Below are 14913 nucleotides of genomic sequence, written 5' to 3' on the forward strand. Positions count from 1 at the left end.
TCCCTTAGGCAGCCCGTTCCACGGCTGAACTACTCTGACAGTGAACATTTTCCCTGTGCTTAGCAAAGGAAGATTAAATTTTGTGAGCCTAAAAGCTGGACAGACAAGACTCATCAGATCCCAGAAGCTAAGCAGGGCTGGCCCTTGTTAACATGCGGATGGGAGACTGCCAAGGAATTCCAAGGTTCCTACCAGAAGCAACATCTTTGGCTCGAAAACCCCGTGGGGGTCAGTACAGGTCGGCTGCAACCTGACGACACTTTCCATTCCAACCAAGACAAGGAGGATCCTGGGGGTAAGGCCAGGATCCCACATCTGGGGTGACCTGAGCAAAGCAAAACTGGCATTTCTTGTTTTCTTATTCTGGGCAGATTCCTAGAGAAGCCTTGCCCAGATTTCTTGGCTACCATTTCCCACTCCCGCTGTGAAACCGAGTGGAAACTTCACCTACGTGAAAGTAGAAGGATACCAGACAAGGGTCCCCAGGGAGTTCCTTTTAATTTCATGCCGATAAATTACTTCCGTGGGAGGTACCATGAACACGCCCAGCCCCCAAGACGCGCAGCATTGCGAAGACAAAAAAAAACGTTTTTAAGTGTTCAAGCAAGGAGAAGTAACATCTGGTCTTATTTCTGTGTATTTCTTACTGGCAAGGCAACGCAAAGCTCCTGTTCCTTTTAAGCAACCCTCACGAGCGGAGGCTTCACGTTACTTGTAGATCCACAAGGTAACCCTGGTTGCGTTCAGAAGTGAGCGGGGATGGCTCAAAGGCTCCTGAAGTCACTTCTGTGTTCTCAGTGTCAGAGAAATAGTCTGATGCTGTAGCACAGTAAGGGTATCGCTGCTAAGGCTGTATCGCTGAGATTCTTCAAGCGGTCTTCCGTTACTTTTTCTTTTTCTTCCCGACAGCTGCGGCTTTGCTGCTCGGCGGGATCTGTGGCAAGATGGGAGATTCTTCCTTTGGCGGAGACTGCAGCTGGACGGAGGCCTCCTCTGCTTCTCGGCTCGCACTCTCCTCGAGTTCCAGGATAGCTTTTTCCGCGGCGGCTTCTTCTAGCTTCTTGGCCTCCTCTGCCTCCCGCAGAGCCTGAAGCCTGTCGGAAAACGGAAAGGAAAGGCGGGAAGAAAAACAGTTAAACATGTATCCAATCTCCAGTTTATTTGACTAAGGGCGAGACACACACAACAACAACAACATGTCATCTTGTCAGTCCTAAAACTTAACGAGCCACGCCAATTTATTTCGGGGGCAGGGGAATCTTTAGCGGGAACTCAAGGCTGTGTCCACAAATTCGCTTCTGGTTACTTGGAGCTCGGGGATACACCTTCAACCTTGCAATTACGTATGTTGCATTTTAGAGATCTTGGCAGCTCAGATAAATTTTGGAGCCAGTTGAGGGTTTTCCCTACGAAGAGCTCCGGTTTTGCATTTGTATACCACTCTTGCTGACGATGGGCCTTTTGAAACACAGCATTTATCGGTGGCCTGCCTGATATCGTGCCAGCGTGTCTGGTTTTATGTTCAAACACCCGGTATTGCTTGTGAAACAAATCCCATTGTTTTGAAATACACGTTTATGAAAACACCGAAACAAATACAGATTTCCTAACGTTGTGTTAGGGAAGGTCTGCACGACAGCTGCGCTCTGCTTGTCATTGGCTGTTTATCACCACTGTGGCTCCGCAGAGAAAGGCGGGAAAACCTCCCGGATCCCTGGAAGGCGCAAAGGAAACGGGAGGAGGCATCCCCTTAATGGCTGCTGTCAGGCCCGGTCACGTGACACGAGGGCGGCCAGGGTCAGCTGATCTGTTGCCGTTCTTGGCCCACCAAAGCCTGGGGAAGGGATCGCTCAGGCCCCTTGTTGCTCTGCAACTGGGGTGACCCTGGGGGAGGCCCTGTGGTCGGAGCAGGCCTGCCACTCACCGGGCTTCCTCCTCCTCCTCTCTGATCCTCATCCGCACGGCCAGCTCCGCCGCCAGCACCCGGTTGTCCAGAATGGTCTCCTCCACGACCTGCAGGTGCTTGTAGTTCGCAAAAAAGGTCCTCACAAAGAAGATGTAAATGCGACTCATCCAGAGGCCGAGGCGGTCCTTCACGTTGTCCTTGGCTCTTTCAAGCTTTTCTGCCACGCGAGAACAAACCGGGCTTTTAGAAAACAAATTCAGGAGGAGGAAAAGGAAGACCGGGTTTGCTGCATCCTGCTTTTTACTACCCGAAGGGGTCTCAAAGCCTCGCCCTTCCTCTCCCCACAAGAGACACCTGGGGAGGCTGAGAGAGCTCAGAGAGAACTGAGACGGGCCCACAGTCACCCAGCAGGCCCCAGATGCCTCAAAATGGCTTACCATCACCTATTCTTCTTTTCCCCACAACGGACACCCTGCGGGATAGGTGAGGCTGAGAGATCCCTGAGAAAACTGGACCGGCCCAAGGTCACCCCAGCTGGCTGCTTGTAGAGGAGTAGGGAATCAAGCCCAGTTCTCCCGGGGAAAAGTCTGAGCCCAATGGCACCTCGGCGTGCGTGCCCACCAAAGCTTATACCCAGAATTAAATTCTGTCGGTCTTAAAGATGCCACTGGACTCAAAACTAAAAAAAAAATGTAATTCCACTCCAGAGTTCATATCCCATAAGAGTTTAGCAGGATTTTTACAGTCCCTGTACCTTCTGCAAACGTTGGAAGGGACAGACTACTGGCACATCCCATATTTTCCCCCTTTGGGCAGAGACTAACGGAGGATTCCCTTTCCTCCGATCTCCTGCTGCCCCCTTGTGGGTGCAGCCTCACAGCTCACCAAGGCGGTTCATGGCACACACCACACCCTTCCCTCTGTTGCCCCTCTCCCTGCCTTTTTTGTGTTGACATTCAGCCCGAATAAGAGTTTTGGGTGCTCTTCAAGCAAAGGTTGGATGCACACTTTTCTTGGATGCTTTAGGATGCTTAGGGCTGATCCTGCGTTGAGCAGGGGGTTGGACTAGATGGCCTGTAGGGCCCCTTCCAACTCTATGATTCTATGATTCTATGATCCTGCGTTGAGCAGGGGGTTGGACTAGATGGCCTGTATGGCCCCTTCCAACTCTATGATTCTATGATTCTATGGCCTGTATGGCCCCTTCCAACTCTATGATTCTATGATTCTGCGTTGAGCAGGGGGTTGGACTAGATGGCCTGTATGGCCCCTTCCAACTCTATGATTCTATGATTCTATGGCCTGTATGGCCTCTTCCAACTCTATGATTCTGGGATTCTTCAGAGTTCATCTTCGTGGCTTCTGTGCAGTCCCACATGCGGGTTCTGCAGAATCGCAGGCCTGCCACGGAGAGGATCTCGCAAGCTTTATACCGTTAAAATTGCCTCCATAAAAACACAGAGTTTTCTTCTAGAAATACGCAGATCTCCCAGCGCCTGTTGGGTAAACGTGCCCAAGCAGAGCAAGACGGCTTTGTATTGGGGAACAGGAAACCAGGCAAATGCCCTTACCGGCCAGTTCTTTCAAAGGTGTGCTGAGAAGGGAACCGGCCTCCTCTTCCAGCTCCACCGGAGGCTGAGCTTCCTCTTTGTCGTCTGCAGGCATCACGTCGGAGATGAAGGTGACATTCAGATTTGGGCCTGGGAAAAAAAAAAGGGGGGGGTTGGGAAGCAAAGCCAAAGAGCTGGTCTCCCTTTAATGGCTTACCATCAAAAGTGGATGGATTTTCTTTGAGGTTAGAACTTAATAGAGTTTTAGGCCTGCCACTCTGGTGAAAACAGGTAGCTTGTCCTTTGCTGTTTGGCCTTGTCCTTCCTCTACTAATGTCTGTCTCTTCTGGGCCTCCCTTGCGTGTCCAGGGAATTGCCAATCGCCACTGTGGGGTGGTAGGTGAATTCTCTCCAGGCCAGGTTGGATTCTGGAGATTTTTGGTGGGAGGAGGGAGATCACTTGGGCATGAAATTGGGGTCACGGTGGGTGGGCAGGTAGTTGTGAGTGTCCTGCATAGTGTGGGGGGTTGGACTAGATGACCCTGGAGGTCCCTTCCAACTCCGTGATTCTATACTGAGTCTTACGACTGCTGCACAAGCCTTTGGCACCAACAATCACGACCGTACGGAAGTGAGAAGATTCAACACTCACCAGTATGACTTCCTGCCCGCTCTTTGTGGGAGGACTTTGAGGCACGCCGAGACGTTTTCCCCTTTTGTGGAAACAGAATAGGGAAGCTGTAGGGATTGGTAAATCAAGCCCAGCAATTAGGGCCGCACAGCGCATGTTATGATGCTTCCGGGATTGCTTTATTTGCAAGAAGCCCAATGCGGGCCTAAAGGGTCCCTGCATTCCCCTCCCCACGTTGAGACAGGCCCCCACAGGCCAGAGAATAATGCTTCGAAAACCACTCAGAGCTTCACTGCGGGAGTCAATACCTGGGTTTCTTGATGGCCCTGGAAGGGTTTCTGGAATGGGTGGGAGTTGATTGATTTTTAAGAATTATTGAACTTGTTAAACATTTATTGGGTTACATGACCATATATGGCGTTTTAACTCACCCAACGCCCAATTAATGGCCAATGATGGTCTTGGAGGGGGTGGGAAGAAGAAGAGTTGGTTCTTAGATGCCGCTTTTCTGTACCCGAAGGAGTCTGAAAGTGGCTTCCAGTCGCCTTCCCTTTCCTCTCCCCACAACAGACACCCTGTGAGGGAGGGGAGGCTGAGAGAGCCCTGAGATTACTGAAGAAGAAGAAGAGTTGGTTCTTAGATGCCGCTTTTACTCTACCCGAAGGAGTCTCAAAGTGGCTTCCAGTCGCCTTCCCTTTCCTCTCCCCACAACAGACACCCTGTGAGGGAGGGGAGGCTGAGAGAGCCCTGAGATTACTGAAGAAGAAGAAGAAGAGTTGGTTCTTATATGCCGCTTTTCTCTACCCGAAGGAGTCTCAAAGTGGCTTCCAATCACCTTCCCTTTCCTCTCCCCACAACAGACACCCTGCGAGGGAGGGGAGGCTGAGAGAGCCCTGAGATTACTGAAGAAGAAGAAGAGTTGGTTCTTAGATGCCGCTTTTACTCTACCCGAAGGAGGCTCAAAGTGGCTTCCAGTCGCCTTCCCTTTCCTCTCCCCACAACAGACACCCTGTGAGGGAGGGGAGGCTGAGAGAGCCCTGAGATTACTGAAGAAGAAGAAGAGTTGGTTCTTATAGGCCGCTTTTCCTCTACCCGAAGGAGTCTCAAAGTGGCCTAGTTTCTCAGGATCCGGAGCATTTGAATCAAAGCAGCTGCCGCTCTCTTGGGGTGGGTGTTTCTGGCAGGAGATCTGGATCCAGGTTTCCCCAGATCCAAGTCTCTAGACCGCAGTGACAAGATTATTTAGAAACTGCTGAATCCAGGGGTTTGGGCTTTGCTTTTCTTTGCTCGCTGACTTACAGGGGAGAGAGGGAGGAAAAACAACCCACCAATGCCCCACACACACACACACACACACCTTTCCCTTGGCCTTAGAAGCGTCAACAAAATGCACAATCTTGCTTGCGGAAGACTTGACGCCGCCGTAGCAAGCGGCCGTGTCTCTCGTTTCGGTCATTGTCTCAGTGCTGCTTGTGGTTCTGGTTTGGAACGACTGAGTCAAGTAAGGAGAAAGAGACAAGAGCGCATTCAGAGAGGTGCCCATCTCCAGATGGTTCCAATCCAGCCCTCAACAGACCATGAATCTGTCTAGACCCCGTTTGGAAACCATCTGCAGGAAGGGGTCCCCCCGATCCCCCCCCCCCAAGACAAGCGGCCGAGCTCCACAAGTTACAGGAAAAAGAAAAGGAGGGTCTTTTATTTGTCCTGCTGCCTTAAAGTCAGCTTCCGTTCGATTTGTAGCTCCCTGAAGGGGGGCCCGGACAGAATGTGGAAAAGTGGATTCCAGGTAAAGCAGAACGGATTCCAGCGCCCTCTTCCATCGGCTGTCACTTCCCATCTCTGCTTCACTGGAATGGACATTTAGAGAGTCAGGTCTACCCCCCCCTTTTTTTTTAGCATCAAGTCACAGCTGACTCACAACAAGCTTGTGGGATTTTCAAGACAAGATGTTCAGAGGTGATGGGCCTCTGCCAGGGTTCTTCGTGATCTCCCTTCCCATAAATAACGAGGGAAAACTTTGCTTCCAAGGCCTGATAAGACTGGAGAGGAGACGACTGGGAGGGGATCTGATAAAAAGGTAAAGGTACCCCCTGTGCAAGCACCGAGTCATGTCTGACCCTTGGGGTGACGCCCTCTAGTGTTTTCATGGCAGACTCAGTACGGGGTGGTTTGCCAGTGCCTTCCCCAGTCATTACCGTTTACCCCCTAGCAAGCTGGGTACTCATTTTACCGACCTCGGAAGGATGGAAGGCTGAGTCAACCTTGAGCCGGCTGCTGGGATTGAACTCCCAGCCTCATAGGCAGAGCTTTCAAACTGCATTTCTGCTGCCTTACCACTCTGCGCCACAAGAGGCTCTTAGGGGATCTGATAGCCATCTTCAAGTATTTAAAAGGCTGCCATGTAGAGGATGGAGCAGAGTTGTTCTCTCTTGCCCCAGAGGGACGGACCAGAACGAATGGGCTGAAATTAATGCAAAAGAAATTCCATCTAAACCTCCGGAAGATGTTCCTGACTGTTAGAGTGGTTTCTCAGTGGAACAGGCTTCCTCGGGAGGTGGTGGGTTCTCCATCTTTGGAGATCTTTACACAGAGGCTGGAGAGCCATCTGACAGAGAGGCTGATTCTGGGAAGGCTCAAGGGGTTGGCAGGTGACAGTGGATGAGCGAGAGGGTTGTGAGTGTCCTGCATAGTGCAGGGGGTTGGACTAGATGACTCCATAGGTCCCTTCCAACTCTATGATTCCATGATTCTAAGTTCAATAAGCAGGAGCTATACAGGTCTAGCACAGCAGCTCATGGGAATTGTAGTCCATGGACCTCTGGAGAGCCGCAGTTGGCCACCCCTGCCACAGAGTTTACCTGATGAGAAGACAACTCCGGAGGCGGAGGAGAAATCTGGACCCCTTCGGAGTAGCCACCTTGGATGACCCATTCGGCTTGCTGCTTCAACATGTCGTCGTTGACGTAGATCACAGCGCAGTCGAGGAGGGCTTCGAAAAACTCCAGGAAGACCATCTGGAACCCAAAGCAACATGGTGCTTTGAAGGGAAGACCAAGCCCCGGCAGTCTGGCAGTTCTTCGGACAGCAATGGCAACGGCTTTGGGTTTTTTAAAATGACACAAACGTACCTCTTTCTCTAAATTAGTGTCCTCCCCGTCCCGGACACAGGGGCTGTCTTTCGCCAGAATGTCCACGATTTTGGTGGCGGTCAATTGCTTGCTTACGAGTCTTAAGTCCTGGAGATTGGAAAGAGATGCCTTGTTAACATTAGCCCAGAAAGACACGCTTGTTTTCGATCAGGATGCTTTTTTATAATGGCTAGGTGGTGCCTTTTAATCCGTTTAACTTTGGTGAACAGGAGAGCCACCTTGGTGTGGTTGTTAAGAACGGCAGCGTCGAATGTAGCGAGCCGGGTTGGATTCCCCGTTCCTCCTCCACCTGCAGCCAGCTGGGTGACCTTGGGCTCGCCATGGCACTGATAAAACTGTTCTGACCGGGCAGTGATATCAGGGCTCTCTCAGCCTCACCCACCCCACAGGGTGTCTGTTGTGAGGAGAGGAAAGGGAAGGTGACTGTAAGCCGCTTTGAGACTCCTTCGGGGAGAGAAAAGCGGCATATAAGAACCAACTCTTCTTCTTCTTCTTCAGGAATCTCAGGGCTCTCTCAGCCTCACCCACCCCACAGGGTGTCTGTTGTGGGGAGAGAAAAGGGAAGGCGATTATAAGCCGCTTTGAGACTCCTTCGGGGAGAGAAAAGCGGCATATAAGAACCAACTCTTCTTCTTCTTCTTCAGGAATCTCAGGGCTCTCTCAGCCTCACCTCCCTCACAGGGTGTCTGTTGTGGGGGAACAAACTGAGCTCTCCGAACTTTCGACCCAGCTCCCAAAGGGGGTATTAAACCTCACCCATAACCCAGAAACAAACTCCCTCTCCCTCCTCCGATTACTTTCAGCATCCAGACGAAATGCCTCATTTTCATCGTGGGCTCATGCAGGGCCAAGGTGCTCGGCCGGCAGAAAGCTTTGTAGATCTCCCAGCACTTGTCGATGTAGTTGACGGCATAGACCGTTTCCTGCCGGTCGCTGAACAGAACGCCTGCAGGGGAGAGCAGCGAGAAAGGGGACGTTTCTTGGCGGGTTTTTTTGTTTAAAGTTTGCGTAAGCGCTTGAGACCTCTGAGAGAAGCACGCGGGGATGGGAGGGGGGCGACGGACACATCCTACCTTTTATCTGACAGGCGTTGGGAAGGATGTTGGTCGTCATCATTCTGGAGAAGCACTTGAACAGACGGGGGCTGGTGTCACTGGAAACAGAGAGAGAGAAAACGCACAAGAGCTGCTGCATATTCCTGGGAATCCTGATGAAGTTTCCAAGGTTCGGGGGAAATATGTACTTTGTTGGTGTGGGTAAGCTAAATGATCTGAACCAATAAAAATAGGGGAGGGGTCATCCTTTTGACAGCACAGCCCATGTATACAGAGGGAGAAGCCTTCGCTGGCGTTATTTATTTATTATATTTATATGCCGCCCTCGCCTGAGGCTCAGAGCGGTTTACATGGAACTGGAGAGAAAAAAACAGTACAGATAACGTGATATGAGTAGTCAACCTGTCATAACAGGAGAACAGTAACATAATGGAACAAACATGGTTATTGTTGTTACCGCCTGTTACCATATGTTATCTGTATCTTTTGCCTGTTTCCTGTAAACCACCCTGAGCCTTCCGGGAGGGAGGGAGGGAGGGAGAGAGAGAGAGAGAAAGAGAGAAAGAGAGAGAGAGAGAGAGAGAGAGAGAGAGAAAGAGAGGAAGGAAGGAAGGAAGGAAGGAAGGAAGGAAGGAAGGAAGGAAGGAAGGAAGGAAGGAAGGAAGGAAGGAAATGGTGAGGACATCCAATTTTAACCGTATACTGATGGCCCCGCAGGACGGACATGCCGGTGGCGGTTCTCATAGGAGGGGCTGCTGGCCAGGGAGATGGATGCAAGGCTACCCCATAAGTATCCTGGCCTGACTCAGGTCCCACAAGATGTGCCAGTGAGGGCCAGGTCAACTAGGCTGCAAAATATGTATCTTCCCCCCCACAACTGACTTTTTTTGAAAGATGCTTCATGTGTACTCCCCCTCTCTCCATGCGACACCCGGTCAACAAACCCGCTCACCCGAACTCCTTGTGATAGATGTGGAACGACAAATAGATCAAGTAAGTCAAAAACATCCGCAGCAGCAGCGTCTCGTAAGGGGAGTGGATCTCTTCGAGACACATTTTATCTGCAAAGGTGGACAAAGGCCAAAATCAAAGAGGCAAGAGGTAGAAATCACACAGTAGGCGCGTGGCGGGAAAAATGACTTGTAAGTCATGCGCTGAACACAGTGAAAACCCCCATCATCCACATGTTAAACATTTATCAGGTGATAGGACCATATATGGCCATGCTGACCCCCCTAAATGGCCAATGATGGGGCTGGAGCGGGTGGGAAGGGGAGGGCCCCCAGGTGGGCGTGTCCACAGCTCTGCTTCCCAACCGTATTCTGCACAATCGTGCCACTTCTGGGGTTTTCCCAGAGCCTGAAGAATGTTTCAGGGGTTTCTCACAGGTTAAAAAGTTGAGAAAGGCTGGTCTACAGAAATATCCTAGAATCACAGAATTGGAAGGGACCTCCTGGGTCATCTAGTCCAACCCCCTGCACTATGCAGGACACTCACATCCCAATCGCTCATCCACTGTCACCTGCCACCCCCTTGAGCCTTCACAGAATCAGCCTCTCCGTCAGATGGCTCTCCAGCCTCTGTTTAAAAAACCCCAAAGATGGAGAACCCACCACCTCCCGAGGAAGCCTGTTCCACTGAGGAACCGCTCTGACTGTCCTCAACTGCAATCAACAAGTGCTTTGGATGTTCACACCCCCTTAAGCTCAACATAAATATTTCCAACGCAGCCTCGGACGCACGGCCGTGTTTAATGGCTCGCCACCCGGTCACGACCATCGCAAGAGTGGGCAAGCCACCTCTGTGCAGGGGCTACAAACCGTTCAGGATCCGGTCCATGTCCGCCAGGGTCACGCCACAGTGGTGTAGGCGGCAGTCCTTTAAGAACCGCCAGAACTGGAGCTTGGTCATCAGGAAGGTGTTGTCCAGAGAGCGGTCGTACCCCAAGCTGCTGTAAAAGGTGTAGATATTCCTCAGCTCCGAGATATGCCTCAGGACGGCGAACTCTGTCTGCGGGGAGCCGCAAATAAAAACACATCAAATGTTGCCGCCATTTGGCAGCCAAGCAGAGGGGATTTGGGGACGTGAACTGAGAACATCGCTGGGGTTCCAGGCCGCCCCAGCCTAAGAATTGTGGGTGTTCCTCAAGGGCACCAAGGAACAGGGTTGTTAGGCACTCCAGGCCCTGTGATCAGCACGTCTCCAGTTTCCCCAAACCTGGTAGACAGAATTACAGACTCCTAGAGTTGGAAGGGGATGACAGAGAATGAGGTGGATGGATGGAGTCACTGAAGCAGTTGGTGCAAACTTAAATGGACTCCGGGGAATGGGAGAGGACAGGAAGGCCTGGAGGATCATTGTCCAGGGGGTCGCGATGGGTCGGACACAACTTTGCACCTAACAACAACAACAAAAAGTTGGAAGGGGCCACACAGACCATCTAGTCCCAACCCCTGTTCAATGCAGGATCAGCCTTAAAGCATCCAGGAGAAGCATCTGTCCAGCCGTGGCGTAAAAACCGCCAGGGAGGGGGAGCTCCCCACCTCCTTAGGCAGCCCATTCCACTGCTGAACTACTCCAATGGTGAAAATCTTTCCCCTGATATCTAGGCAGTACTGTTCTACGCATAGCTTTAAGCCATTCCTGCGGGTCCTCTCCTCTGCTGCTAACAGAAACTGCCCCCTGCCGTCTTCTAAGTGACAACCTTTCAGATCCTTCAAGAGAGCCACCCTGTCCCCTCTCAGCCTCCTCTTCTCTAGGCTGAACATTCCCAAGTCCCTCCGCCTTTCCTCGCAGGGCTTGGTCCCCAGGCCCTGGATGACCCTTGTCACTCTCCTTCACACCCTCAATATTAGGAGGCCATTTGCCTTCTCTTGGTTGCTAAGTGGAGCAGTATCTTCTGCCCATGGAGCATCCAGGTAAAGGTATCCCCTGTGCAAGCATCGAGTCATGCCTGACCCTTGGGGTGACGCCCTCCAGCGTTTTCATGGCAGACTCAATACGGGGTGGTTTGCCAGGGCCTTCCCCGGTCATGGCCGTTTGTTTACCTTAACAAATATTAACAAAGTTGCTTCGTAATTCGCTTTCCAAAGAGCAGCAGGAATATCGGTCTCGATGGGCTTCAAGTACAACTTTCCCAGCATTTGTTAAAAGTCACCCTGTTCTTCTTGACCTTTGGTTCCCTAAATACCTGCTAAGATTTTGGCTTTCTTCCACTTTTAACACCCTTGTACACACACTCTCTTCCCCCCCCCCCAGTAGTTAGTTTTATTACGGTCATAGACCAGCATAAGAAACATCCATTAAAACCAGGAATTAAAACATCTTAAAAGATAACAAGAGAAAATAGAAAAGGTAGATAAACACAGCTGCCCAGATTCATTTAAGACAGCTTCTCGGCCTTTTGGCTAAGATCAAGTGTAGTATCTCTTCCCCCCCTTTCCCCCCTCCTATTTAGTATCAGATCTTTAAAAAAAACAGCAAGGTGCAAGCAATTTACCTGTTTAATTTCCTCCTCCCTGTCTTTTTCTGGAAATATAGCCAATAAGGTCGATATATCTATTTCAATGGCTGATCCCTGCACTGGCAAGCTTCCTGGGCCATTGACCACTTTGATGCTTTCTTCACAACGGGGGAAAACAAAACAAAAAAAAGCCCAATTTACTCGTTCTTCATTTCCCAAAGCGGGGAAAAACCAAACAATGGAACCGTGCAAGAGCTACCTTTCAGTGACTCACATGGACAGCCAACTACTCTTTTGGGAAGAGTTAGCCGTGTCTTCGTCACCACCAAGTTTAACTAGCAGATGAGACTGTCTCTGATCACAGACTGGTAGAGAAAGCACCCTCCAGTGTGCTGACTGGGACACACCATAGCATGGCACTCTTGAAACATCTCCGGAGTTTGCCAAGTGGGTTTTCAGGGCATAAGGGAAAGCCCTGGTAGGAAGACCTGAACGGTATGGGATTGAGCAATCTGCCAACGGTGCCCTTCAGTTTAAGTCTGATCAGGAATGGAGATCTTCCCCCAGAGACCCAACGCATCAGAGGTCAGGTGGGGGTGCTGTTTCTGAGACTCCCTCTGCCGAAAGACCTGCCTGGGGCCATCATGAAGACCGCTTGGCATCAGGCCAAGACATTCTACAAGTCAAAAATGGTGGCTGGAATAGGTAAAGGTATCCCCTGTGCAAGCACCGAATCATGTCTGACCCTTGGGGTGACGCCCTCTAGCGTTTTCATGGCAGACTCAATACGGGGTGGTTTGCCAGTGCCTTCCCCAGTCATGACCGTTTACCCCCCAGCAAGCAAGCTGGGTCCTCATTTGACCGACTTCGGAAGGATGGAAGGCTGAGTCCACCTTGAGCCGGATGCTGGGATTGAACTCCTGGTGGAATGAGCTCCCAGAGGAGATCAGGGCCATGACAGAACTAAAACAGTTCCGCAGGGCCTGCAAAAGGGAACTCTTCGACCAGGCATTTGGCTGAGGCCAGGCCAACCAACCAACATCTACAAGGCCCCTGTTCCCCCCCCCCTCCCCCAAGAAACCCACTAAGACTCCTGGACCAAATAACCACTGTTTATGTTATAATGTTATACTGTTATGTTATACTGTCATATATGTAAACCGCTCTGAGCCTTTGGGTAGGGTGGTATAAAAATATGAAGGAATAAATGAATAAATAAATATTTATGAAATGGGCCCTGGGGTGGAGCCAGTCTGGCTGTCTGAGATGGAATAGGGCCAATCACGGTGCGGCCAGCAAAAATGGCTGCACCCTGATTGGCCCGCTCCGAACAGCTCCCACCTGCGCTGCCCCTGGGTCCTGGAAGGCCATTTGCCGCGGCAAGAGGCCTTCCTGGAACCAGGGGCAGCTCTCCAGCCGCAGAAGCCAACGATGGGCCCGGGACGCGAGGAAACAACAGGCTGGCAGGGGGGGGGGCTCCTTCTCCTTCCCTTCCCTTCCCCTTCCCCCCCGTTTTAAAGCCCATTTTTAAAAATGGGCTTTGAAGCTAGTGTTCTCTATAAATTCCTGGGTTAGCATACGCTTGTTTCTAACCTCCTGTTGTGGTTCCATCCACTCACCGGTGCCAAAGGGAATTGGAGTGCAAATGCCAGTCAGAATCTGCAGGTTCATGTCATCAAGCTGGAAAGCCGGGTACTCCACTATATGATCGTCTACAAATTGACCTTCGTATATCCGCCCGTTCTTGAACACCAGCTTCCCCTGGGGAAAGAAGCAGCAAGTTCTGGTTCGGATCTACAGCCTGATGTAAAGATGGTCCCTGTTTGGGTCGCATGACAAAGCAAGATGCTGTTCACTATTGTGTTATTTATGGGGAAACAAGGCCAGTGGTGCAAAAGAGGAAAAATTGTTTTATTGCTCAGTTTTTAAGCTACCCAAAAAATCCCACAGCATGTTGTACCTAAACAGGGCTTCTTCAGGGCAATATGCAATACTACAATGACACACCTGAGTTTTAAGGAGTATGGTTAAAAATCACACTAATATTACATTAAAAGTTTTTCCGTACTGGGGGACTGCTTGTGAGGCTTTAGCCGACTGCTTTCAAGAAGAAAACTCTATTGGCGTGAAAATCTCTTTATTGGAAAGGACGACGATGCTAGCTGACCGGAAGCTTTGCTAAGACTGAACTTTCACTGTCTGCTGCCCTGTCGTAACATGATCCCTTTGGGTGTGGAGATTCCAGGATGCCATCCTTCAGTTAGCTAGTGACACAACCACCCTTCTAGGCCGCAGTAGAGCGCCAGGCAATGGGTCGTGACAGGAAATTCCCCCACTAACCCACTAACACCCTACTGCTGTAATTCACACCTATAATAATCAGTTTGGGCCGCTTTCTTACCACGCCGTGCTTCTTATTGAGAACCCACTCGCCGTCGTACATGGCTCCGCTGGCAAAGAAAAACTTGCCACGGCCGTGGCGATCCCCGTTGACAAAATCCCCGATGTACTCGTTCCTCAAGGGATACTGGGACCCGGGGATCCTCTTCAGATACCAAGTGTGAGTGCCGTACCCATGCTGGAGAAAGAACACCAGGAGACTTTTTCAGTACACAGTAATGATCAGGAAAGCACCAACATTCACTGTGTGGCTTTGTAAGGATTTTCAGACTTTGTTGAACAGGAATCTCCGGGTGAAGTAAAAACAGCCCGGCTTGTCCTAGGACTTGTGTTGACTCAAAACAGGCTTCTGGATGAAGCACACTGGAGCGTTCCGGATTTCTGTGAAACTCGATACACAAGCAAGTTGCCCTCTTCAATGACTCTTCGTAGGTTAGATCGGCCTTTTTCAACCTTTTGACCACGGAGGAGCCCCGGAAATGATTTTTCAGGCTTCGAGGGGCTCCAGAAGTGATGTCAGCTGGCCACGCCTCCCTGACAGGCACCCTGGCCACGCCTGGCCACGCCTCCCTGACATCGCCACCCATGTTAACAAGCAGGCTCAAGGAGGACGGAGGGGGGAAGAGACATGCTTGGGAGGGGGAGCAAAGGAAGTGGCCAGTTCCCTAGCTTGTAGCCGAGTCCATTAAGGTAGAAAGGGAAGGCTGCAGACCCCTGGTTGGGAATCCCTGGATTAGATGCCAGAATCATAGAATAACA

General features: G+C 50.9%; 1 protein-coding gene and 1 pseudogene across 2 annotated transcripts in view; one reads left to right on the plus strand and one right to left on the minus strand.

The window, feature by feature from the left end:
* LOC143827223 (radial spoke head 10 homolog B-like) overlaps window positions 1-14913 on the minus strand; it is a 23537-nt gene continuing 8624 nt past the window's right edge. The window contains exons 8-21 of one of the 2 annotated variants that reach the window (XM_077316617.1): window positions 14156-14332; window positions 13374-13515; window positions 11791-11912; window positions 10112-10301; window positions 9244-9352; window positions 8310-8389; window positions 8034-8182; window positions 7216-7323; window positions 6946-7101; window positions 5445-5579; window positions 4109-4169; window positions 3478-3606; window positions 1925-2123; window positions 1-1094 (exon numbers count right to left, since the gene is read on the minus strand). In XM_077316617.1, coding sequence (XP_077172732.1) covers window positions 884-1094; window positions 1925-2123; window positions 3478-3606; window positions 4109-4169; window positions 5445-5579; window positions 6946-7101; window positions 7216-7323; window positions 8034-8182; window positions 8310-8389; window positions 9244-9352; window positions 10112-10301; window positions 11791-11912; window positions 13374-13515; window positions 14156-14332 — 1968 coding nt within the window. In that variant the 3' untranslated portion in view covers window positions 1-883. Of the gene's footprint in view, window positions 1095-1924; window positions 2124-3477; window positions 3607-4108; window positions 4195-5444; window positions 5580-6945; window positions 7102-7215; window positions 7324-8033; window positions 8183-8309; window positions 8390-9243; window positions 9353-10111; window positions 10302-11790; window positions 11913-13373; window positions 13516-14155; window positions 14333-14913 lie in introns of those variants that run through there. The other variant, XM_077316618.1, reaches the window with a different exon arrangement.
* Window positions 11679-11854, plus strand: LOC143827570 (U2 spliceosomal RNA; annotated as a pseudogene).

Source organism: Paroedura picta, chromosome 17 (assembly GCF_049243985.1).
Source record: "Paroedura picta isolate Pp20150507F chromosome 17, Ppicta_v3.0, whole genome shotgun sequence".
NCBI lineage: Eukaryota > Metazoa > Chordata > Lepidosauria > Squamata > Gekkonidae > Paroedura > Paroedura picta.